Source organism: Odocoileus virginianus, chromosome 10, assembly GCF_023699985.2.
Source record: "Odocoileus virginianus isolate 20LAN1187 ecotype Illinois chromosome 10, Ovbor_1.2, whole genome shotgun sequence".
In the NCBI taxonomy this organism is placed as follows: domain Eukaryota; kingdom Metazoa; phylum Chordata; class Mammalia; order Artiodactyla; family Cervidae; genus Odocoileus; species Odocoileus virginianus.
In genome coordinates this window covers 30,954,866-30,979,898 of record NC_069683.1, presented here as the reverse complement: position 1 = coordinate 30,979,898, position 25,033 = coordinate 30,954,866, and the positions used below count along the sequence as shown (strand labels likewise).

At 35.6% G+C, this 25,033-nt stretch overlaps 1 protein-coding gene across 3 annotated transcripts; it reads left to right on the top strand.

Moving 5' to 3' along the window:
* The first annotated feature begins 393 nt into the window (after nt 1-393).
* On the top strand, nt 394-24,982 carry ZNF214 (zinc finger protein 214). Of its 3 annotated transcripts, none has more exons than XM_020877489.2 (5): nt 394-649; nt 998-1,056; nt 1,687-1,775; nt 15,906-16,066; nt 17,196-24,982. In XM_020877489.2, the coding sequence occupies exons 4-5, from the start codon at nt 15,940-15,942 to the stop codon at nt 18,869-18,871; spliced, it is 1,803 nt and encodes a 600-aa protein (XP_020733148.2). In that variant the 5' UTR covers nt 394-649; nt 998-1,056; nt 1,687-1,775; nt 15,906-15,939; the 3' UTR covers nt 18,872-24,982. The 3 variants fall into 3 exon arrangements, with proteins under 3 accessions (XP_020733148.2, XP_020733150.2, XP_070329441.1); XM_020877491.2 differs by lacking the exon at nt 394-649 and adding an exon at nt 692-713; XM_070473340.1 differs by lacking the exons at nt 394-649; nt 998-1,056 and adding an exon at nt 9,314-9,361 and having other exon boundaries at nt 1,719-1,775.
* Nucleotides 24,983-25,033: the final 51 nt, after the last annotated feature.

Genomic DNA, 25,033 nt, shown 5'->3' with positions numbered 1-25,033 from the left:
GGGTCCCGGCAACCATAAACCGAAAATTGAAAAGCCCTCTTCGCGGTTCTGTGACTCGAATTTGGGGAGGATGCTACAGCCAGAGCTGGTGGGGTGCCCATTTCGCTGAATGCGCGGACAGCAGGCGCTACCACCCCCTCGCCCTCCAGGGTGACTATTTCCCAGAATCCCCAGCCCTGCCCCCTTCTCAAGGGTCCTAAAAAAACCTAGAATTGTCCATTAACGTTAGTAATATCTTAGATGGCTCAAGCGCATCCTCGGTTCAAAGTGCATTCAGTAGTGCACGGTTCTCCCGCCCTAGAACACTGGTGGTTTAAGACCAGGCCGCCCCCCCGATCTTTCTGGCCAATCAGGAGCCACGTCCTCCGGCGCGCTCCTTTCCTGCCCCGCCCCCTCCCGTCTCCATGGGAACGCTCTGAGTGTCCCGTCCGAGGCCTGAGGCTTTGGTTTTGGTCAAGCAGGGTGGCAGACGTTGTTTGGACGGAGTGTTTGAGTTGGTCCCTGTTCCTCTCCAGAGGACTCTGGACGCGGACGCGGACTCTCGGGAGCATCAAACCAGAAGCAGACAAGGACGAGAAGAGCTGTTGCAGAAGAGAGGGCCAGGTGTCGAGAAGCCGCTCAGGCTTAGAAATCTCGGACTCCAGTGTAGGTGGGTCCTTCCCAACCGCCCTCCCCACGTTAAAACTGAAGGGGACGGGAGAGAGGAGGCAAAGGTAACTTGGATCCTCGGGCCGGGGTGCTCGGGGCTGGGAGGTGCTGGGACGGAGGTCTGGATGCGGAACAGAGGCCGCCTGTGTCTCCGCGGCAGGAGCAGAGGCCCTGTGGATCCTGCTCTGCGAGAACAGTTTGTACGTCTGAACCCGGAGCTTCAGATGTACAAACTCTGGCGGCCCTTGGTGTGTAGGGGGCAGTGCAAACCTGTCCTGCTCCTCGAACACCATGAATCAGTTTTCTTTCTAGTGAAAGAGGGCTCTTAACTGTTTATCATTTTCTCCAGGGACCTGTGATCAGCAAGGGAGGACCAGAGTGGCAAATACTAATGCCCCCATTTTACAGGTGAGGAAAGGGAGATCCTAGGAGGTCTAGAAGTTTGGTCTTTTTCAGAGTTCTACAAGTGGTTGGTGGGATTATGATCACGTCGTAGAAACCCTAGATCTGGGATCTTCTGCTAAGATTCTGTACTCTGATCTAATAATAAATCCAGTATTTATGTTGTAAGAAGTGGGGTGGGAGAGGGTGATGGAATTAACCTTTCTACTTTACTGACTGAACAAAATTTAAAAAATGCTTTTAGAAAGAAGCTTTTTAAGTGTGTTGCTGTTATTCCAATTGTTTTTATTTTTCTTGTTAATAATAAAGTAGGAAAATTTTGATGCTCAGAGAGGTTAAATTACATGGAAAGCATTTGTATTCCTGGAGAGACTAAACTTTGAGATCAAGTTCTATGTTTCCATGCCCAGGCTAGAACTGTACTTTTTCTAGATGTTCAGAAATGAGGTCCTGAGTGCAAATTCATGTAAGTCTCCTTTCTGGTCTTTGAAAAGGCACAGAAATGTTCTTGGGCTCGTTCTGACATCTTTCTGGGAGTTTTGGGGGTCACACTCAAATCTTAGTGCATGGGGATTGTAGTGAGTTTGGAAATTTCAAGTCATGCCAGTCTTTCATTCCTCCTCTCTTCTCTCTCAGCTCAGCCTTCTCAACATTCCACCCTTCCCTGAAAAAGGAGCACAAAGGAGGAAAGAATGGTCACTCTTTCCCTCACAGTCTGATCCTGGGTGAGTAGGATTATCTTCTCTTATTTAAAAAATGCCCCTGACTTCTTCATGGATAGCAGGAGTAGTAGAAGTGGCAACAGGGATAGATGGACCAGACTGAATAGAACATGTTCCTCATTTGCCTGGGAAGCTTTCAAACCTCCTATGCAGCAAGCCCCTGCCTCCCGTCCAGGGTCTTTTCTTGACATTTACTCATTCAGCCAGCCAGTCATTCAAGTCTACTATGTAATTCATAATGTCTTTGATACCCTGAGATAAATGTCAGAATGTATTTCCTTAACCTTGGGCAAATAAATCACATGAGGTTAACAAGAATTTCTAAAGTTACCATATGTTAAACAGTGCTGGAATGAGTGGCAATTTTAAGTAAAAGACAGAAGCAGGTACTCAAATTTGAATTATTATTATGAATTGGAAGATATCATTCCAGCAGGAAGACCATCATTTAGTCTCCGGCAGAATATGAGGGGCTTCCCTGGTGGCTCAGTGGTAAAGAATCCACCTGAAATGCAGGAGCTGCAGGAACCGCAGTTTTGATCCCTGGGTCAGGGTGATCCCCTGGAGGGGTAAATGGCAAACTTTTCCAGTATTATTGCCAGGAGAATCTCATGGACAGAGGAGTTTTGTGGGCTCAGTCCATAGGGTCACAAATAGACACAACTGAAGCAACTTAGCACACAGGCACATGGAAAGATTAGTATATATACCAAATTTCGAATCATGATAGATAGGCTCCATGAGGGCAGAGAATGTTCCCAGTATATAGAACAATGCCTGGCATATAGTAAGCACTCAATGAATAGCTGTTGAATATGTGAATGGCTGTTATATGTTTCATTTTTTCATTTAACATATGAAGTGGACATTTTTCCAAGTATGTTTTGGTAGCAGGAGTTTTAATGGCTATATAATCTTTCATTCCAAGTGTATACCATGCTTTATTTAAATTTTCTTTTATTGGGAAAAACTTAAGTATTTCCCAATATTTTGCTATTATAAGCAACTTCTAATAAATATTCTTATAATTTATTAAGTGTATTTCTATTTCCTCAAGATATGTTCTAGGACATAAGATAATAGAGTCAAAGAATACAAACATGTTTTAGGCTTTTGAAAAACTTAAGTTCTATTTTATAAATATTGCATAAACTAACTGGTACAACCATATAATGAAAGGTCTTGTGTTGCTGAACCTTTACCAGCATTGAATATTATTTTTAAATTTTAGCCTTGAATTGCATCTTTTCAGTCTTTATTAAGATTGATCATTTTAAACATATACTTCTTGGTCATTTGCATTCCTTCTTTGATAAAATGACCGGACATACATTACCTTTTTTCCTATTTATTTTTTTTTCCATATGATAAAAGGTATACTTGGTATGTAAAATACAGCAACCATTTGTTGTATGCTATAAGTGTTACTCTAAGTTATCATTTGTCTTTTACCTTTAAGGACTTTTTAAATATAATTTAAGTTTGCATAAAGTGAATCTTATTTCTTTTTATTTATATGTATAATTTTATGCTTTGAAAGTTCTTCATCCCAAGTCTAATACATAATTACTTTTATTTTCCTCAACTATTTCTTATGGTTTCAAGTATTTTTAAAATTTAACTCTTAAACCTATCAGGCATTTATTTTTGTGTGAGAAAAAAATACAAATAATATATGGAAACATGTATGTGCAATTTAAAATACAGTGATAGCATGGCTACCCACCATATAGACCAGCAAATACTTTTAAAATCCCCCTGATAAGCCCACAGCTTCACTCTTCTTCTCCTAGAGAGGCAACTGATACCTTAAATGTTGTGTTTGGCATTCCCTAGCTTTTGTGTGTGTGTGTAGTTTTAACTACCTATGTCTGTATCGCTAAACAAAATTGTTTAGTTTTGCCTATCTTTAACATTAAATGGAATCAGTATATATTTTGTGAATGGCTACTTTAGCATAACGTTAGATTTTTACAGTGCAACCATGTTGATTCATGTAGCTGTAGTTTATTTTCACTGCTGTGTACTATTTCACAGTATGAAAAACAGCTTATTTATCCAACATAAATTGTGCCTTCTGGATTATTTCCAGTGTTTTTGCTACTATAGCAGTCATACTCTAAATGCTCTTACACATATCCTCTGGTATTCATATGTAAGTTTCTTTAGGATACAAGCCTTGTAGTGGAATTTCTGGGATGCTGAACTCCCTGATAATTGCTCATAATTTTCAGTTGATTTTCTTGGACTTCCCAGAAAAAACAAGCACACCCTCTACAGATAATCTGCTTGCACTAGCAAATGCTTTCATATTAATGGCTGTAAAATAGTGAATTTGTAGTATCCTTGTTTCCAATTTTAATGGGAATGGCTTTATTGTTTTACCTTTGGATTTGAACTGTTTTTGCATATCTTTGTTTTGGTAACTTGCTTTGTTTGTAGCTTTAAATGAAGGACCAATGTTTAACTTTAAGAGATACCTTTTGGGCATTGATTAAAATAATTATATGGCTTTTCTTATTTGACATTATGATTATGGCTTATAACTAATAGATTTCCTCTTATGAACCTTCCTTTGCTTTTTTGGAATGAGCCACCATTTCATCATGCTATAATATACTTTCATACTGTAGCAGATTACATTTTCCAAAGATGGCCATACCTATAATTTATCCTATCCTTCATGCTCTTTCTACAATGTGACTTTCATGCTTCTGACCAAAAGGTGGGATCTATGACCCCTCCTCTCAAATCTGGCTGGGGTGAGTGTTTGTCTCAGCCAATGGAAAACAACATTGGAGAACAATTGGAGAACACTGAACAATGGAGAACTCAATGGAGAAACCACAACAGCAGAAGTGATGCTATGTGACTTCCCATGCTTAGTCGTTGAAAGGATGCAACTTTTGCTTGCCAGTCTCTCTCAAGAAACTTGCCACCATGTTGAGAGGTAGCGCAGACCACAAGAAAGGACCAAGTAGAAAGAAACTGAGATAGCCAACCTGCCAGCCAGATGAGTGAGCCACCCTGGGAATGATTCCTTCCGCCCACTCAGACCTATAGATGACTGCAGAGTTAACTGACAACTCCACAGACTCTCATGAGAGGTCCAAGTCAGAACTGCCCAGCCAAGCCACCCTTGAATACCTGACCTAGAGAAACCATGAAAGATAATAATCACTGTTTTAAGCCACTCAATTTTGAAGTAACTAGTTATGTGGCAGTGGATTATAAATACAGGTGTTGCTGAATTTTATTGACCTTATATTTTACTTTATTTCCTTCTGAAGTTTGTCAGTATTCATTAGTAATATAAATCTATAGTTTTCTGACTTTTGCCATCTCTTTTCTTGAGTTTCTTAAAATTTTGATAATTTTTTATATGCCTTGGAATAATTTAATAGAATCAGATAATCTGCTCTTTGAAAATTTGAAAGAATTTATTTAAGGAGACTTTTGGATTGTTATAATGAAAGTCACATGTCTTTGATAACTTAACCAATCTGTTTCAAAATATCTGATCTGTTCATTGTTTTTCCCTTTTTGGGGGGCCGTATCAAAAGGTTTTCAAGGAGAAGATAAATCCCATCCAGATTTTCAGATTTATTTTCTAAAGAATTATGGAAAGTGCCCACCCTTTTTTCTTTTTTTTTTTTTTTGTAGCTTGTCAGGGATTGATATATATTCTTGTTAATATTTTTCTCACAAAGAACTGGCCCTTGGATTCATTTAACAATGGTAAATGTTTTTCAATTCCAACATTTTTACTGACTTTGTAACTTTCCCTTTAACATTTAAATGTTTAATCCATTTAGTGTTCTCATTGTATATGCTATCAAGTTGGAATCCAACTTTATTTTTTCTCATATAATCAGTTTTACCACTATCTAATCCATTCTTTCTTATTTTCTTTTTAATACCATTTTTATTGTTAATAAGTTTTCATATATAAACAAGTACATTCCTTATTCTCTGAATTCTCAATTCCATTCTACTGGCCTATTCTGATTTTACTGCTGTCATTGGTGATATGTTGATATTTGGGAAGACAAGTGTTCCTTGGTTTACTTAAGTCTTTATGGACTTATTTTTCCTCCCTATAAATTTTAGGGGGAAAAGTATATTCCTCAAAAAAATCCAGCTAGAAATTTGACTGGAGGTATATGAATTTGAGTCATGCATCCAAGAACATGCAGGCATGCTTCTTCTTTTATTCAGATAATCTTTTTACTACCTCATTGGAATCTGAAAGTTGTCATCAAAGATAAAACTTTTATAAGATAGTATTTTTTTTTTTTTTTGGCTGTTGTGAAGGATATCTTATTTCCTGGTAATTGATTGCTGCTATTGTGATGCTTTTGCTTTATCTTATCTGGTAATTTTGCTGAGCTTGCTCATTAATTTATGGTTTATCCATACACTTTTGTTTTCCTAGGTAAATGACCATAACATATGCAGATAATGACATTTTATGTTTTTTCTTCTAAACCTTATGCTTATTTCTTTTACTTTTCTTCCAATATTTGTCAGAACCCTCAGTACTATTTTGAAAGCAGTGGTGATGGTGTGTATCCTTATCTTGTACCATCATAAAAGGAATACATATAAAATTTCTCCATTAAGCTTATTGTTTGATGTGGATTCTTAGTATATAATCTTTATGAATTTAGATAGTTTCTTTTTATTTATAGTTAGCTAAAAGTATTTTTAGGACTTATATAGGTGGTAAAAATTATTATCTTTAGTACACAATTTTTCTGCATCAGTTAAGATAATCATGGTTTTCTTCTGTAGTCCATTACTAGAATGAATTATGTTGGTTAATTTTTCATGTTGAACTCTTCTCCATTCCTGTTATAAATTATGTTTTATCATGATGCACAGTTTTCATACATTTCTGAGTTAAGTTAGCTAATATCTATTTAGGACTTTCTATATATTTATCAAACTTAAAAATGGGCCTATAGTTTTATTCTTTTGTATTGTTCTTATCAGGTTTTGTAATCAAGATTACAACTGGCCAAATAATGAGTCAGTAATTTTCACTTTCTATTTTCTAAAATAATTTGATTGTTTTAATATTAATTAATTAAACATTTAATCAAACATTTGATCAAATGTTTATTTAAACATTTGCTAGAATTCAACTATAAAACTCTTTGGGCCTGTGATTTTGGGGACGAGAGAAAGAACCTTGGCTGCCATTTCAGTTTCCTTAATACTTACTGGTCTATAATTTTATATTACTCTTAAAATCTATTTTGGCATTTTATATTGGCATTGTGTACTTTACTAGGAATTTGTCCTTTTATATAGATGTTCAAGTGTATTTGCAGACAGTTCATAATGCCCTTGTCTTATTTAAAAACTTATATCTGTGGTTATTTCCTCATTTTGTCTTATATTTTGTCTGTAATCATCTTTTTAAGAAAATCAGACTTGCAGAGATCTGACTTCTTAAATTTTTAAAAGTTTATTTAATTGAAGGATAATTGCTTTATAGAATTTTGTTTTCTGTCAAACCTCAGCATGAATCAGCCATAGGTATACATATACCCCCTCCCTTTTGAGCCTCCCTCCTATCTCCCTCCCCACCCCACCCCTCTATGTTGATACAGAGCCCCTGTTTGAGTTTCCTGAGCCAGACAGCAAATTCCTGTTGACTGTCTATTTTATATATGGTAATGTAAGTTTCCACGTTACTCTTTCCATATATCTCACCCTCTCCTCCCCTCCCCATGTCCATAACAAAGCAAGGCAGCAGTGGAGAAACAAACATAGAGAACTGACTTCTTAAATTTTTAAGAGTATCTTTTGACTTTATGCATTTTCTCATCATCTGTTTATTGCACCTTTGACTCTCAGCTTTATTCTCCATTTCTGAAGTTTGTTTATTTTTTTTAAAGCAGGAGGGTTTCTGTTTTCTCAGTTTCTGAGCTGAATGCTTAGGTTGATTATATGCAGCCATTCTTATTTCCTTTAAGTACTTTTTTATTTGGATCTTGAAAAGTTTGATATGTAATTATTATTATTAAATTCAAATTTTTCTTATCATTATATTTTCCTTTTAAGTTTAAGGGCTATTTAATATTTTATTGTTAATAGTTCCTAATTTTATTACATTCTATGTAAAGAATGTATTTTGCATTATATTAATCCTTTGGAGTTTATTTAATTTCTTTAATGAACCACTACATGGCCAATCTTGTAACAGTATTGTAGGTGCATTAAAATATGTTTTTAGTGTTTCAGAAGTAAAGAGTTCAACACAGATAAAAATAACTAGCTTATTAATTGTACTGTCTAGTCTTTATATTGTTGAGTTTGGTTTTGCTTGATCTATCATTTTCTGAGAGGAGTGCATTAATATCCATAATTACCATCAATGGTGTATATATCTCCTTGAACTTATGATAATTGTTACTTCATACATTTTGAAATTTTATTTGTGGATGCAATTTAACTATTTGGTATATTTTCTTACTATTTGTTTGAAAGTGAAAGTGAAAATCACTTAGTTGTGTCTGGCTCTTTGTGACCCCATGCACTATACAGTCCATGGAATTCTCAAGGCCAGAATACTGGAGTGGGTAGCTGTTCCCTTCTCCAGAGTTACTAATATATAAAAACCTATATTTTTGTTCCTTATGGTATTTTTGCCATAAAATTTTTTATTGTGATATAGTTTACATATAACATTATATTAGTTTCAGGTATACACAAATTCTACATTTGTATATGTTGTAAAATGACCACCACAATGCCTAGTTAACATCTATTACCATACCATACCAACTGTATACCATACAGTTACAAATTTTTTGCTATAAATTTTATCTCAGCTGAAATTAATTATTACAGTTTTCTTTTGGTTCATGTTTGTGTGGAATATGTTTTTCCATCCTTTTATTCCCATGTTTTTTCTTTTTAGTGTATCTCTTCTAATCCACATATTGAATTTTATTTTTTTAAACTACAAATCTGTGTCTTTTAATCTGTGAGATTGAGCGATACTATTATTTTTGCTATCATATGCCTTTCCTCCTTTCTGTTTTCCTTTGAAACACATTGTCTTCTGTTCTTGCTTTATTTTTTATAGATTCTACTATGGTTCTTCTGATAATTGCCCTAAAAGCCCATGTTGACTTTTATTTACTCCTATTGACTTCTTAAACTTATATCTAAGTCATTTTTCTAAACAGACAAGTACTTTGGCACACTCTCATGTCCCTTTTGGAGAAGGAAATGGCAGCCCACTCCAGTGTTTTTGCCTGGAGAATCCCATGGACAGAGAGCCTGGCGGGCTATGTCCATGGGTCGCAGAGTCGGACATGACTGAGCCTTTAAACCACCACCACCATGTCCCTTTTCTCTTATCTCCCACTCATCAATGCTTGTATCGTCAAGAGCTGTAGGGTAGGTGTAGATGTGCTCTCTTTTTCCTTTTTTGTTCTTAGATTTTATTGTTTTTACTTGCTTTATGATAACAATAAACTTTACCAAGGCTTTTGATCCATCTTTCCTTATTATGTCTCATGCAGCCTTTCTTGGATTTGTTTCTTTTCTTAAATGACTTACTAGAAAAATAGGTAAGTGTATATGTTTAAAGCATATTTAGGTTGACTCTTAAAGAATATAAATTATTAATATATGTATGGAATCAAAATCATAGAGGACAAAATGGGAGGAAATGAAAAAATAAAAACTAGAGACAGGAACAGATTTTTTTTTTTAAATAAGGATTATAGCAAAATAATAATAATAAGAATTTTTAAAAATAAGATTTTAGAAATAAGTCCAAATATATTAGTAATCACAATAAATGAACATGGATAAAACTTACCTATAAAAAAACTGAGTCATAGAGAGTTGATGAAAAACATGATCTTGCTCTGTGCTATTTACTGGAGACCTACCTAAAGTAATGCCATGAAAAAGGCTAGATGTATTAATCATGAACAAAACGTGTAGCTAAGAATGTGTTTCAAATTATATACAGCAAAACCTGACAAAATTATAAGGAATCAAAATTTCAAATAGAGAATAATTTTAAATCTTCTTGAAAAGGACCTTTAAAAAAATTAATTATTGGAGAGAGAACTATGTTTATGAATGGGAAGACAAGAGGGCTATCAAGTTTACATATTGTGGGGGAGGTTCATTTATATAGAAAAGAAAAAACTGAGATTTTCAAACATTTTGGAGAAATGGTGAATCTTGGTTGGCCCCGGAAAAGCAACAAAACTAAATCTAGGACACTTGTGCAAGAAAGTAAGGATGTTTTCAAACACTAGAAATGGTCATGTCACAAGAACTTGAGGCCAACCTGAAAGAATTCCCACTAGCCTAAGATAAGGGAGGTTTGAATATCTAAAAGTAAAATGACTGCAATTTAATTGAAACACATCAAATATGTAAAAATCAATGAATTCATAAAAATACTTAAAAGCAAAACAATTCAAATCATACTAGTCACATTTGGTGGTTACTTTGCCCCATCTGCCATCTGATTACTTTGCAAACTGAATTTCTTAAAGGGGGTAGTTTGGGAAATAAATATTTATCCTGACTTTTTTGATTGAACTACATTTCAGGGTAACCAGAAAATTTGTGATGGTGACTTCTTTAGAAGAATTATAGCTTATATGTGTACAAGGGACAGTAGAATTAGGAAACCAATTTACAGTGTTTAATGACATGACATATCTAAGAAATGATCATCATTTACTTCCAAAACTTAAAGTGAAAGATTTATGGGAAACATTAGAATGGAAGGCCGGAACTTGAAAGCACCTGAACCCACTACTTAGTAAATTTAGCAACCCTCAAGTATTGTAACAGGAAGTATACAACAGGTATTCTTTCCAGAAAAAAAAAAAAAGATCTTCACAGGCTTCTGGAATAAAAGGACCAAGTACCAGGAATGGAATAAAGAACAAGTTAAAACATCACAAGGAAACAATTAGCCAAATTATTGGTGTGGATGTTCTGTAGAAGTGTGGTCCCTGAGACAGCAGCATTGTCATCACATGAGAATTTATTACAAATGAATCTTGACTTCTATCTAGGACCTAATAAATCAGAATCTCTGGGGAAGGTGCCCAGGAAACTGTGTTTTAGCTAGTTCTCCAGGTGATTCCGATGCTTAATGAAGTTTGAAAACCATTGTTTTACAGGATAAATGTCTGGGTTTCTTTAACAAATCAATGGTGCAATGAATTTTTTTAAAAGGTAGGAGGTGACTTACAGAACAAGAGAGATTTAAGAAACACAATAACCAAATACAAATTGACCATTTTTGGATACTGATTTAGACAATTCAACTAAAAAATACTTTTACATTAGAAAAATTAAATTTGAAGTGAGTGTTAAATGATATTATGTAATATAATAGTAATCTTGTTAGGCAATTACATTTTTTAAAGTCCCTATCAGTTAGTGAAAGATACATATTGGAATATTCCTGAAATAATTATATGTGAAATGACCTTATATTTGGGATTTTCTTTAAAATACTCCAGCCAATAATAATGACAATAATAGTAGTGGGGGAAGCAGAGGATTAAAACAAGATTCATAAAATGTTGGTAATTATTGAGTTGGTTATATGGGACCTCATTTTATCATCCTCTTTATTACTCATGACTGTTTGAAATTTTCCATACTCAGCTATTACCAGTATAAAGTCTTGGAGAAATTCTGACAAAATTTTAATTCTGGTTGGTGGTACTCAAAGGGCAATCATTTCATTTCTCATTAAATGACTCTAATGTAATCTTTCCCCTTTGACTTTACTTCATGTAATATTAATATTGCAAAGCCTACTTTATTTTGGTCTACAATTTTCTGTTATAGATTATCCTGTCTTTTCATGTTTAATCTTTTAGGATTCAGTAATTTGGAGTGTGTCTCTTCTACGCCATATGCCTCTATATTTTAAAACTATTTTAGCATCCTTTTGTCTATTAAGAATTTTACTTGCCATCTTAATTGATTCTTTATATAATTCATTTTTTTCCTCTATAGACTTCTACCTACTAATTTTGAATGTAGGTATTGAGCTTTTAACTTTTCTAGTGGAAGAAAGTGTTTCAACATATTTTTAAAAGTATTTTCAAGGGAAGTCTTATAGTGTTTTTGGTAAACTGAAATACACATGCCTTGTGGTTCTAATTTCTAGAAATGTATTTTCTAGAGATATTACAAGTGAGTGTTCCATGATATATTTAAGAGAGTTGTTTACTACCATATTATGATAGCCAGAAAAGTGGAAACAATCTCAATGTCCATTAGTATGGGAACAGTTAAATTTTAGAACATTATAACATGAAATGCTATGCAGCTTTTACAACAATGCATTAATCATCTATTTTTGCATAACAAATTATATGTAGCAGCTTTTAAAAATGACAAACATTTATTATCTTACTCAGTTTCTGAGTCAGGAATCTGGCAGTATAGCAATGTGGTTCTGGCTCAGGGTTTCTCATGAGCTTGCAGTCCAGCCAACAGCAGGACTACCGTTCATTGGAAGCCTTCACTGGGGCCGGAGGATCCAGTTCTAAGATGGTTCTCACATGGTTGTTGGCAGATGCCTCACTTCTCACTGAGGACAGAAGGCCTCAATTCCTTACCACTTGGGCCTCTCCACAGGGCAGTCTAAGTATTCTCACAGTATTTTAGGTAGCTTCTCCCAGAGTAACTGATCCAAGGAAAAAGCAAGGAGGAAGAAAAGTGGAAGTCGCTCAGTCGTGTTGGACTCTGCGACCCCATGGACTATACAGTCCATGGAATTCTCCAGGCCAGAATACTGGAATGGATAGCCTTTCTCTTCTCCAGGGAATCTTCCCGATCCAGGAATCGACACGGGGGTCTCCTGCATTGTAGGTGGATTCTTTACCAACTCAGCTATCAGGGAAGCACATAGAGGAAGATGTAGTGCCTTTTATGAGCTAGTCTTGAAAGCTGCACACCATAGCTTCCCCTTGTGGATTTTTTTCTATTCATCAGAACTAAGTCCCTAAGACCAGGCCACATTCAAGGAGGTGGGGAATTAGGCTCCACCTTTTGAAGGGAAGCATATCAAATAATTGGACAAAATCAAATAATTTTGGACATACTTAAAAATCACCACAATTAACACAGACCTATATGTACTGAAATGGGAAGTTGTACACTATACATTACCTGAAAAAGCAACCTGCAGAATTATGATGTCTTTGTTATTAAAAAAAACATTAATGGCGTATGTATGAAAATAAGGTCAGAAAGGACACAATGAAAACAACAGTGGTTATTTCTTAAGTTATTTGTGGATGGTAGACTTAATTTTTACTTATATTATTTATATTTATATTATACTTATATTATATACTTATATACTTATATTTACTTATATTAGCATTGTTACAATTTTTATGAACTTACTTTCAGTAAAAGATACTAGACTGTTAATCTCTAGTATATTTAAAACATAAATTCTTAAATCTTTCTTAAAATGACAATCAAAACCAGTAACAACAGACTGGGTTTTATATATTGTACTTTTTAAAAAGTGAAGGACCAGTGAGTTCATTTATTTTTCATACCAACAGCAGTTTGTCAGTTTGTGAGAATCCCAATTTGTATGTATTAAGTAGACTTACTGTCTTTAAAATTTTTAGCATTTATAAACATTAAAAAAATAAACAGCACTGTATTTTCTCATTGTTGAATTCATATTTGTGATTGTTTCACTTTTTAGACATGAATTTTTATTTAGTTTATTTGGAAAATGGTACCTGGGTGTATATTTTGAGTCCTTGAATATTTCAGTATATCTTCCTTTTGTCCTTCTATATTAACATCATATGGCTGTATGTGGAAATCTTGATTTACCACCCTTCACAAATTGTTTTCAACTTCTCTCACTTTTGCTCAGGAGGTAAAGCAGCAGTAGGCCTATGTTAAAAAACCACTACTTTGTAACTACAGGACCTTGTAATAGTTACTTAATCTTGCTAAATTTAGATTCCTCTTTCCTTTCAGTTCAGTTCAGTCGCTCAGTCGTGTCCGACTCTTTGTGACCCCATGAATCGCAGCACGCCAGGCCTCCCTGTCCATCACCAGCTCCCGGAGTTTACTCAGACTCATGTCCATTGAGTTGGTGATGCCATCCAACCATCTCATCCTCTGTCATCCCCTTCTCCTCCTGCCCCCAATCCCTCCCAGCATCAGGGTCTTTTGCAATGAGTCAACTCTTCACATGAGGTGGCCAAAATATCGGAGTTTCAGCTTCAGCATCAGTCCTTCCAATGAACACCTAGGACTGATCTCCTTTAGGATGTACTGGTTGGATCTCCTTGCAGCCCAACGGACTCTCAAGAGTCTTCTCCAACACCACAGTTCAAAAGGATCAATTTTTCCTTTAGTGTTGATAATAATATCTTACTGGATTGTTGTGATAATAAATGAGATAACATAGCCTATTTCACATAAGTGCCCCTAACTGCTAGATAATATTTAGCTGCTGCTATGATTATAGTTTTATGATGATGATAGTTTAGTTTTCTTCCATTTTATTGTAATCTCCTTAAAAATATCTATTTCTCTTATTCTTAATATTTATTGAACATTTTAAATTGAACTTTACAATTAAGAATGTGTCATCAAATAAAATGAATTTGTTACACAACCAACTTATGATCTGTTATACTATTTTTAGACAGAATACATGCATTTATCCCTTCAACTTTCTAGAACTGCATAATAATAAAACAAAGCAGGAAATTTATGAACTTACAATAATGAAACTGAAGAGCCATCATCAAATGAGAAATTTCAACAAAAACCTGGATGGCAACAGTAGGAATAGTGATAAAAGCCATTTAGGGCTGAAGATGTTACATCCCAGAATACCCAGCAGAGTAATACAGACAAGAAAGGAACTGATGAGCCCTGTGAATTTTGGAGAAGCTAAATCCATACACCATTTGGGGCAGAAGGCCAGCCATTAAAGACCACCCTAAAATATTTCCAGAGAGGAAAGAAAAAGTTGCCTACAAAATAATTACAGTTTATTTATTTATTTTTAATCAGTCTTGGCAACACTAAAAGCTTATAAAACAGTGAAACAGTTTTAAGGAAAAATATTTTCACTCTAGAATTCTATACCCAGCCACTTGTGAGGGACAGAAAGACTTAAGGTATACAGTGATTCAAATGATTCTTGGGAATCTTTCCTAGTAACTATGTTTGGAGATTCTCCTTTGAAGAAAACCTCACCTGTTTCTCACCTTTGCTTTTTTCAGTGGCTAAAAAGTGTAATGTTCACAGGCTTGATTGAACTCATGTTGTTATATGCCCCCCAATTAATGGAGTAAATCACAAAAGAGGAAGAATCATGTGATTTTGAAAATGGAGCACTAAAGAGTAGCAGGCCCTGATTGCAGCAGGAAGATAGACTTTCCAAAACAAAAGGGGTGGGCAAGGGAATGAGACACTTGATAAAACAGATTATATAAAGCCTTTTAAACAAATCAAGAATTTGAGGACAGTAAATTTATCAAGTAAAAATTAAACAGGTAATCCCCCCCCCAGAAGTGTATAATCATATTCAAAATTATACAAGTGCTGCTTATTGATCTAAACAGAAAATTAGCAATAATGGTATAGGAGGATGAAAAGTAGAGGTAGGAAGTAAATAGATAATGTCTAAAATGACCAATCATGAAGCAATAATACAAGCAACATGAAGCGATATTGTTATAGTTGGCAAACAGTTCTTGTTCAAAGTGTGTAGACCTGGATCCTAGCTGCAATACCTCCAGGTTCATGATCTTGGGAATTAATCTTTTTCAACCATTATTTAGTAATGTGTAAATGGGGATAATAATAGTATTTGCAACACAGGATCACTATGAGGATTACTTGAGATATATGTGAAGTACTTACCTGGCCAGTGGTTAGCAGACAAATGGTATATAAATATTTCTTATGATGGTGGTGGTATTCAGTGATTGTATACATTATTTAACCAGTTGACCTGTATTATGTCTCTTCTTACTTGTCTTTCTTCATTAGTAGAGTTATTTCTTTCTGGTTTACCACTTACGTTACATGCTGAATGTCTTTTGTTGTTGTCCATCTTCTTAGGTTGCTTCTTCCTAGAAAGCTAATCTTCGACCAGATGGCAGTAACATTTGAGGATGTGACTGTTGTTTTTACGTGGGAGGAGTGGAGGTTCTTGGATTCTTCTCAGAAAAGGCTCTACCGAGAGGTCATGTGGGAGAATTACGCAAACGTCATGTTAGCAGGTGAGTCATCCCAGCTCTTAGGGAAGAAGGTTCGTTTCTCCTGCCACCTGTTTTATTGAGTATTTTGGTTCTTTATCTGATTGCTGTATTGAGGTAAAAGAGATTCTCAAAAATGGGTCTTAAATCACATGAAAAATAACAGATAAGGAAAACAAGGTATCTTCCAAAACATCTTGGCTATGTAATTAATGGGTGTTTGTGATTATTATTATTTGTGACTATTTTCTGGATTACACATAAAGCACAGATTTCCACCTATAATTTTGTGCAGTCCTAAATTTGTTCTCATTTCATGTTCTATTTGTAGAAGTTAGCTTTTGCTATATAACAAACCACCCTAAACTTAGTAACTTACAACTTTGCTATGTTTCATGATTCCAATTGGTTACATGGATCTTCTATCAGGAGTGACTTGATTGGGGCTAGATGGTCTAAAGATAAAACTGGATAGCCTGACTCACATGTCTGGCAGTTGGTCAGTATCAATGTTATAATGGCCATGAGTTGATCATATGTCTTTCTTCAAGGAGGCCAGCCCAGGTTCATTTATGTGATGGTGATCACAGGATTATCAAAACCAGCAAAAGAGATCAACCCCAACGTACAAGTACTTTTTAGATTTCTGTTTGTCTCACTTTTGTCCCAGTGGCCAAAGCAAATTATAGAGTCAGTGTGTAAGAGGAACACCCAAAGATGTAAATAAGCAGAGTTTTCTTTTTTTTTTAAACACAATCTACTACACTATTTTAGAACAAAAAATAGAAAGAGGTATTTTATTTCTTATAATAATTTCCCAAATAGAGTAATCTAATTAAATCTCAGTCTTTAAGACGATTTCCATGAAGCCAATCACTTTCTCTTTTATTTCTAACAGTACTTAGTAAGTATATTTACCAAGGTAATTGGTATATTTATTGAATGAATGAGTGAAATGAATATATCTATGAATGAATAAACAAATGAATTTCACACCCAAATATGGAGCAGCCTAAGTCATAACCCTTCTTTCTCACTTGTGCCCACACATATATTCCTATAATTCTGGAGCTTGTTGACTGAGATACTTGGAAATTTTTAAACAGAGAGCTAGATTATCTGCTTACCACTGGATTATCTGCTTATGTTTTAGGAAATTGGAAAAAGAGCTGCAAACCCCAGGAAGAAAGATTCAGATATTTAGAACATGAAAATCTTTCCTGCTGGCAGGGCTGGAAGACTGCCAGCACTCAGATATATGAGAATAAAAACTATGTGGAAATGGTTCAAGGTATAGATTCCAAAGACCTAAAGCAGCAACACCTTTCTCACTATCAAGAATGGTCAACACTCCCCACACAAGTAGCAGGGTTTGGGAACTATGAACTGACTTTTGAAAGCAAAAGTCCCAGGAACTTAAAATATACCAAGTATATACCTTGTCAGTCCTTAGAAAGGAAACACTCTGAAGATGATGGTAGAAAAATCTATGTGAGTGATTTGTGTGGTTTTCAAGGATGCAGATACCATGTTGGCATTTCCAGGAAAAATCTCTCTATGGAAAAAGAACAGCTGATACGTCAGCATTCTATCCCAGGACAGGAAGCCTTTCCAGAGTACATTGGGCAGATATGCCAAAATGACCTGCTGAAAGGCTCTATGGAAGAGAAATACTGTGGATGTAAAAAATGTAAAGAAATTTATTACTGGAACTCACAGTGTATTCTCAAGAGAAATCAACTTGGAGAAAAGTTCTATCCATGCTCCATCAGCCCCACATGCTTCCCTCAGAGATCAGACCTATACAGACATCCAAGAATCCCCACAGGTAAGCAGCTGTACAGATGTGATGAAGTTGCCAGTAACCTTAGTCAGAGCTTTGGTGTTCACTTTCATCAGAGAGCCCACCCAGGGGAGGTACCTTATATATGTAACGTGTGTAGTAATAGCTTCAGTCAGATCCCCAGGCTTCACCATCATCAAAGAGTCCACCTGGAAGAGAAACTCTATAAATTGCAGTGTGATAAGGACCTCGGTAGAAATTCATTGCTTCACATTCACCAGAGACTTCACATAGGAGAGAAGCCTTTTAAGTGTGATCAGTGTGGTAAGAGTTTTAGTCGGAGTTCAGTACTTCATGTTCATCAGAGAGTCCACACCGGAGAGAAACCATACAAGTGTGATGAATGTGGTAAAGGCTTCAGTCAGAGCTCAAATCTTCGAATTCACCAGTTAGTCCACACAGGAGAAAAGTCCTATAAATGTGGTGACTGTGGTAAGGGCTTTACCCAGCGCTCAAATCTTCAAATCCATCAGAGAGTGCATACAGGAGAGAAGCCATACAAATGTGACAACTGTGGGAAGGACTTTAGTCACAGCTCAGATCTTCGCATTCATCAGAGGGTCCATACAGGGGAGAAACCCTATATTTGTCATGAATGTGGGAAGGGCTTCAGCAAGAGTTCAAAACTTCACACTCATCAAAGAGTGCATACGGGAGAGAAACCCTATAAATGTGAACAGTGTGGTAAAGGTTTCAGTCAGCGTTCACATCTTCTCATTCATCAGAGAGTCCATACAGGAGAAAAACCCTATAAATGTGATGACTGTGGAAAGGGCTTTAGTCACAGCTCAAATCTTCATATTCACCAGAGGATCCACACAGGAGAGAAGCCTTATCAATGTGCTAAGTGTGGTAAGGGTTTCAGCCACAGCTCAGCTCTTCGAATTCATCAGAGAGTCCACACAGGAGAGAAAATTTATAAATGCCATGAGTATTACACAGGATTCAATCAGAATCCACATCTTTACAATAACTGCAGAAGATAAACCTTGTAATCCCGTTCATTTTGTTGTAACAGCTTTAATCAAAGCTTCACTTTAAGCCTAATAAATGCTGCTAGAAAAAAATGCTATAAATAACCCAAATAATCCCAAGCAACATTTAAAATTTCTTCTAATTCCTGCTAAGAATCATTTGCTTTAAGAAGAGATGCTTAGGACAGTATTTTAAAGTATTTTCTTTTTCTACCATATACATTAGGTATAGTAGTGTTGTGTGTTAGTTGCTCAGTTGAGTCTGACTCTTTGCAACCCCATGGACTGTAGCCTGCCAGGCTCCACTGTGTATGGAATTCTGTCAAGAATACTAGAGTAGGTAGCTATTCCCTTCTCCAGGGGATCTTCCTGACCCAAGGATTGAACCCAGGTCTCCTGCATTGCAGGCGAATTCTTTACCATCTTAGCCACCAGGGAAACCCGATATGCATAGTCATTATAAACTATGTAAATGAGTCAAGAAGAAAACGTCTCATCCTGTTTCATTCTACGTCTTTTTTCTGTGCATTTTCATGTGCATAAAATCATACTGTATGTTCAACTTTGTGTTTTCACTGACTTCAAAACATTTGCTTGTATTTTGGTTTGAATTGAAATTGGTTAGCTCTCAATGAACAGCAAGAATCTTGACTCAACTGTAAAGTCCCTTAGAAGGTACAGAAAAAAAAGAAAAGAAAACACACAAAACCTGTAACTCAAATTGGCAGACAACGCAAATATGGAAGAATTAACTAAAGGGTCAGTACATTTCAATTGCTTATGAGAAAAAATCAGAAAACACTGTATTTCCCTTTATCCTAGATAGGATATCTTAGATAATTTATTTCTCTCAACCAGAAAACTCAAGAACCATCCTTTTCTTGCAAGGGTGCTATCCTGTAAAGTTACCATAACACCCTCCCACCCATTCCCCTACCCAGTTTTCTACATTTCTGCATTCGTTTAGACCCTAGGAAGTATGGAAAAATTCTGGTTATCTACAAAACCTAAGATGGAGAATGGATACAGAACTCTGCAATAGTAAATGTCAGAAGACATTGTAATAACACCTTCAGAATTATGAGACTCAAAAATCTGTTATCACTATTTTTTCTTATCAACTAAATTGTCTTTATAGGTAACAGATAAGCAAAAAAAAAAAAAAAAACAAAAAAAAAACCCCCAGAAAACATATATGTACCTTTCTTAAACAGATCTCAAGAATGTGAAAAGTCATAATGTAAAAGGATGGGTAACAAACACTAAAATCAGTTAAACATGTAGTTAATTTTGAATTGTTAATTCGTTTACAAAACTTAAAAAATGTTAAAATAGTTGTGCAAGAAAGTATTTAATACAGAAATGCTGAGTATAAACACAGTATATGTTAAAGACTGGATGGGATGGTAGGATTATCAGATAAAGGAATCTCGGACACCCAATTAGGCCTGATTTTTCAGATCAGCTCAATTCAGTTCAGTCGCTCCATCGTGTCTGACTCTGTGACCCCATGGACTGTAGCATGCCAGGCTTCCCTGTCCAACACCAACTCCCAGAGCTTGCTCAAACTCAGATCCATCCAGTCGGTGATGCCACCCAATCATCTCATCCTCTGTCGTCCCCTTCTCCTCCTGCCTCCAATCAGGTTTTTCTGAATTTTCATCATATATCTGATTTTTCAGATATACAGTGATCATTTTTTATAAGTATGTCCCAAATACTGCATGGAACTTATACTAAGAAAGTATTTGCTTACATGAAATTCAAACTTAACAGCACCCTGTGTTTTTATTTGCTAAATTTGCCAACAAGATGATGGAAGAATAGCAAAAGACATTTCTGGTCTTAAATAGCATGGATTCATTATATTTTCTTGAATTTAACAATTCTAGAAAGAAAGGCCTAAAAATTTTTTTACAGAGTTAAAAATTACAATTAAAAGAACTAAAAGCACATATATTTCAAAACAGGAAGATAAAAACAAAGAATATTCAGTCCCTAAAGCATAAAAGGCAGAAAACAGAAACAATATGAAGATGATTTAAAAAATTAGAGAACACAGATCAAGATGAGAGCAAATCAGATTTATCAAAATAGCTTAAATCTCCCTTTAAGAAGTTTTGAAAACCCTTGATTGAATTAAAATTTTACTTATATGTGATTAAAAGACTATAGCAAAATGATACTGGTTAACTGACCAATTTTCAACTTCTCAATATTGATTTATTGATTAATCTTATTCATATAAGAGAACAGGCAAATGTTTATTAGGCAAACATAAAGGCATGTCTACAATATGTTTTAAAAGTTAATTTAAATGAACTAATTATAAACCCATTAAGGTGGATAAAAATATAAAAACCAGTAACTTTCTAAATTCTTAAAATAATCAGAAAAATACTATGGGTGCAAAATAGAGTTTGTAATACTAAGTGAAAGTGAAAGTCATTCCGTGGTGTCTGACTCTTGTGACCCCATGGACTATACAGTCCATGGAATTCTCCAGGCCAGAATACTGGAGTGGGTGGTCTTTCCCTTCTCCAGGGGATCTTCCCAAACCAGGGACTGAAGCCAGGTCTCCTGTTGCAGGCAGATCCTTTACCAGCTAAGTCACAAGGAAAGCCCTTGTAAAGAAAAATAAAATTAGGCTTTCATCTCATGACCAACATCATATAGATATTCACCTAATATGTATTGATTAAAGCACAAGTTTTCAAACTGTGTTCCATGAATCTGTATATGGTTTCATGAAGTCCGCTTCATCAAAAAAAAATCGCAAGTTAACCCCATCCTCTTCTTCTGATTTGTATTCAATATTAGACCAAGATTTCTCTTTCTTTCTTTTTTTTTTTTTAGAGGGGGTTCTACCACTTTAAACATAAAATATTTATAATTCACTAAAGCGTGTTTTTGGGGTTTCCCTGGTGGCTCAGACGGTAAAGCGTCTGCAATGCTGGAGACCCGGGTTCATTCCCTGAGTTGGGAAGATTCCCTGGAGAAGAAAACGGCAACCCATTTCAGTACTCTTGCCTGGAAAATCCCATGGACAGAGGAGCCTGGTAGGCTACAGTCCATGGGGTCGCAAAGAGTCGGACACGACTGAGTGACTTTACTTACTTACTTAGTTAAAGTGTGTTTTTATATAGTTGAAAACACACATGCACTTTTTTAAACTTTGATGAAATGGAATTCAGAAATCTAACTACATTAACAAATTTTAACTATAGGTTAAGAACATACAAGAGTTAAAACAACAGGGAAAATATTTGCCATGATTAAGGTAGTTATAAGCTTAATTTATAAAATTAATATGAGATGGATACCTAGCTTAAAAAATGGCACAGGACATCAACAGATTAAAGCAATGTGTATGTGTGCACTCAGTCATCTCCAACATTTTGCAACCCCATGGACTGTAGCCCACCAGCCTCTTCTGTCCATGGAATTTTCCAGGCAAGAATACTAGAGCAGGTTGCCATTTCCTTTTCCAGGAGATCTTCCCAACCCAGAGATCAAACCCATGTCTCTTGTGTCTCCTGCATTGGCAGGTGGATTCTTTACCATTAGCGCCATCTGGGAAGCCCCTTAAAGCAATGAAAAACCATTTTTTTTAATTAACAAAAATTATAAAAGCTATTTTCAGTGAGTACAGAATGATTGATACTTATATACTGTTTATGTTGAGAGTAAATTGATAGACTTTGGAAAAGCTATGTGGCAAATCATAAGCCTTAAAATTGTTATTACTCATTCTACAGTGATTTTATATCTAGGCATATATTCTATGGAAATAGGGTTTCCCATTGTTAGGGAAATCCTATTCACAAAGAGCAAAGCTCTACTTATTTCATATAAAAAAGTGTTATATAACATTATGTTTCAGAATCTCAACAAAACAAAAAACCCACAGGGACAGAAGCTTAAATATGAGAACTTGCTCTAGAAAGCCATTAGACAATGAGGCTACTCTTTCAAGAACTTATTTTTGTTTCTCTTTGGTTATCCACTCCTCTACAGATTGACTTCCTGTTTACTCACTCTGTGCATGCTTATAATTGCACCACACCCTTGAATATACTTTTTTTTCAATTTTATTGCCCACCACTAACCTGTAACTTCTTTCTGGGTCTCCAGATTTCTGAGTAGTAGTGGGGAGATGATTGGCTTAACTTGTAATTACTACCTCCTGACAAGTCTTTTAGTCTGGGCCAAACCATAAGCCTTTGGTTGGCTAGCTTTGTTCAGATGTTAACTCTGGTGTTTTCAAACATACCCAGGGGTGAACTGATAAGGCATATAATTGTGATTAGCACTGATGTTCAATTAGGTTTCTCCAAAAAGTGGTGGGTCTGGGTCAAGCATTCTGAACTACATTAGAACACATAAACAGATAAATGTTCAAGATATTTACAAGAATATTTTTATGCTGTCCTCCCCCCCAAAATAGGGGAAAGGTCAAATTATGATGCATCTACATGATGTAATATTATGCAGTCATTAAAACTTCTATTTTCTAAAAATGTTGTAAGGATAAGAATATACTTATGGTATTAAGAGAAAAAGTACAAGATATACATAGAACTCTGTATGGGATAAGATTCTATTTATATATAAATATATATTTATATTTTCATGGAGAAGATATTGGAAATATACAAAAATGTTATCAGTGAGTTTGATAGGCTGAATTATGGTTCTTAATGTTCTTCATGTTTTTCTGTATCTTTTATATTTTTATTGGTGTCTTAGTTTCATATAAAGTTTTTTTACATAAAACTTAAAGTGTAAATAATGACTACATATTCCATTGTGTGACTGTATCATAACATGTAATTATATATTTTCAGGGATTTACATTTTTAATTTTTACATCATGAATTGAACTGCCATAAATGTGCTCATGTATCAAGTTTTCTATTACTCTAGGTAATTTTTATAATGATTTTCTGTATTCAGTTATTGGGTTAAAAGATAGGAAGCAGAAGTATAATTTGGTAAAGAAATGGAATAATGAATTACATGATGTATACAGCCAGCTACTATCAAAGGAGGAGCAAGCATGGAGGTCATGAGGCCATACAGTAGACCTGACAACCAGGAGGTGTCAATGAATTTTGATAATAGGAAGCAGTTTCCTTTTATAAAAGTGGAATTTATTTTCCACTTCATTAGTATGCCCACCAGAGTAAAACTGGAAAACACAGTCACTAAAAAATGAGTTTAAAGATAGTATGAAAAGCCAGTACTGCTCAGGGCAGTAGATATTTCTTCATGCTGAAATGCAGTTTCAGAGTCATCTCAAAGATCTTGTCCCCAAGGTGAAGGCTTAAGTTAGTTAAGTTGCTCAGTCGTGTCCGACCTCTTTGTGACCCCGTGGACTGTAGCCCACCAGGCTCCTCCATCCATGGGATTCTCCAGGCAAGGATACTGGAGTGGGTTGCCATTTCCTTCTCTAGGGGATCTTCCCGATCCAGGGTTCGAGCCCAGGTCTCCCGCATTGCAGGCAGACGCTTTAACCTGTGAGCCACCAGGGAAGCCCAGGCGAAGGCTTCAACTTAGCCAAATGTGGTCTCTGGAATGCTGTGCTTTCACATCATTTGTCCAGTACCTCCTATATAGGTATCATGAGTTCCTGCAGGGTCTCCAACTTCTAGCACAGTGTTGACAAACTATAAATGTTTTAGGGGTGGATACTGTTGAAGAGACATCATCTTAATTAACTTCACATCTTTGAATGATTTCAAATCCATTGACAGGAAAAGAATTTTGGGGTTTAGGAGCAAAGAATCCATGAAAATCTTTACAGGAGCCCCACAAAAAGTTAAAATGTTAGTTGCACAGTCATATCTGACTCTTTGTGACCCCACAGGCCACCAAGCTCCTCTGTCCATGGAATTCTCCAGGCAAGAATACTGCAGTGGATAGCCATTCCTTTCTCCAGGGGATCTTCCCCACCCAGAGATTGAACCCAGGTCTCCTGCATTTCCAGCTCCTTTTATATGAAAACTGAGTCACAGGAAGAGAAACCTGACTTACAAACTCCCCTCCTCTCTAAACTAGAGCATTTTTTATATTCATAATGCAATTGAGAAGAAATAAAACTTTAAAACAGCATCAAGCAAATCACTGTGCAGGTCGTCCTCATGTCAGCTTTCTCTCTCCACTTTTGTATTA

Coding starts and splice junctions, on each gene's coding strand:
- ZNF214 (XM_020877489.2), top strand. CDS start 15,940: ATGGCAGTAACATTTGAGGATGTGACTGTTGTTTTTACGTGGGAGGAG. Junction 16,067..17,195: donor CGCAAACGTCATGTTAGCAG/GTGAGTCATCCC, acceptor CTTATGTTTTAG/GAAATTGGAAAAAGAGCTGC.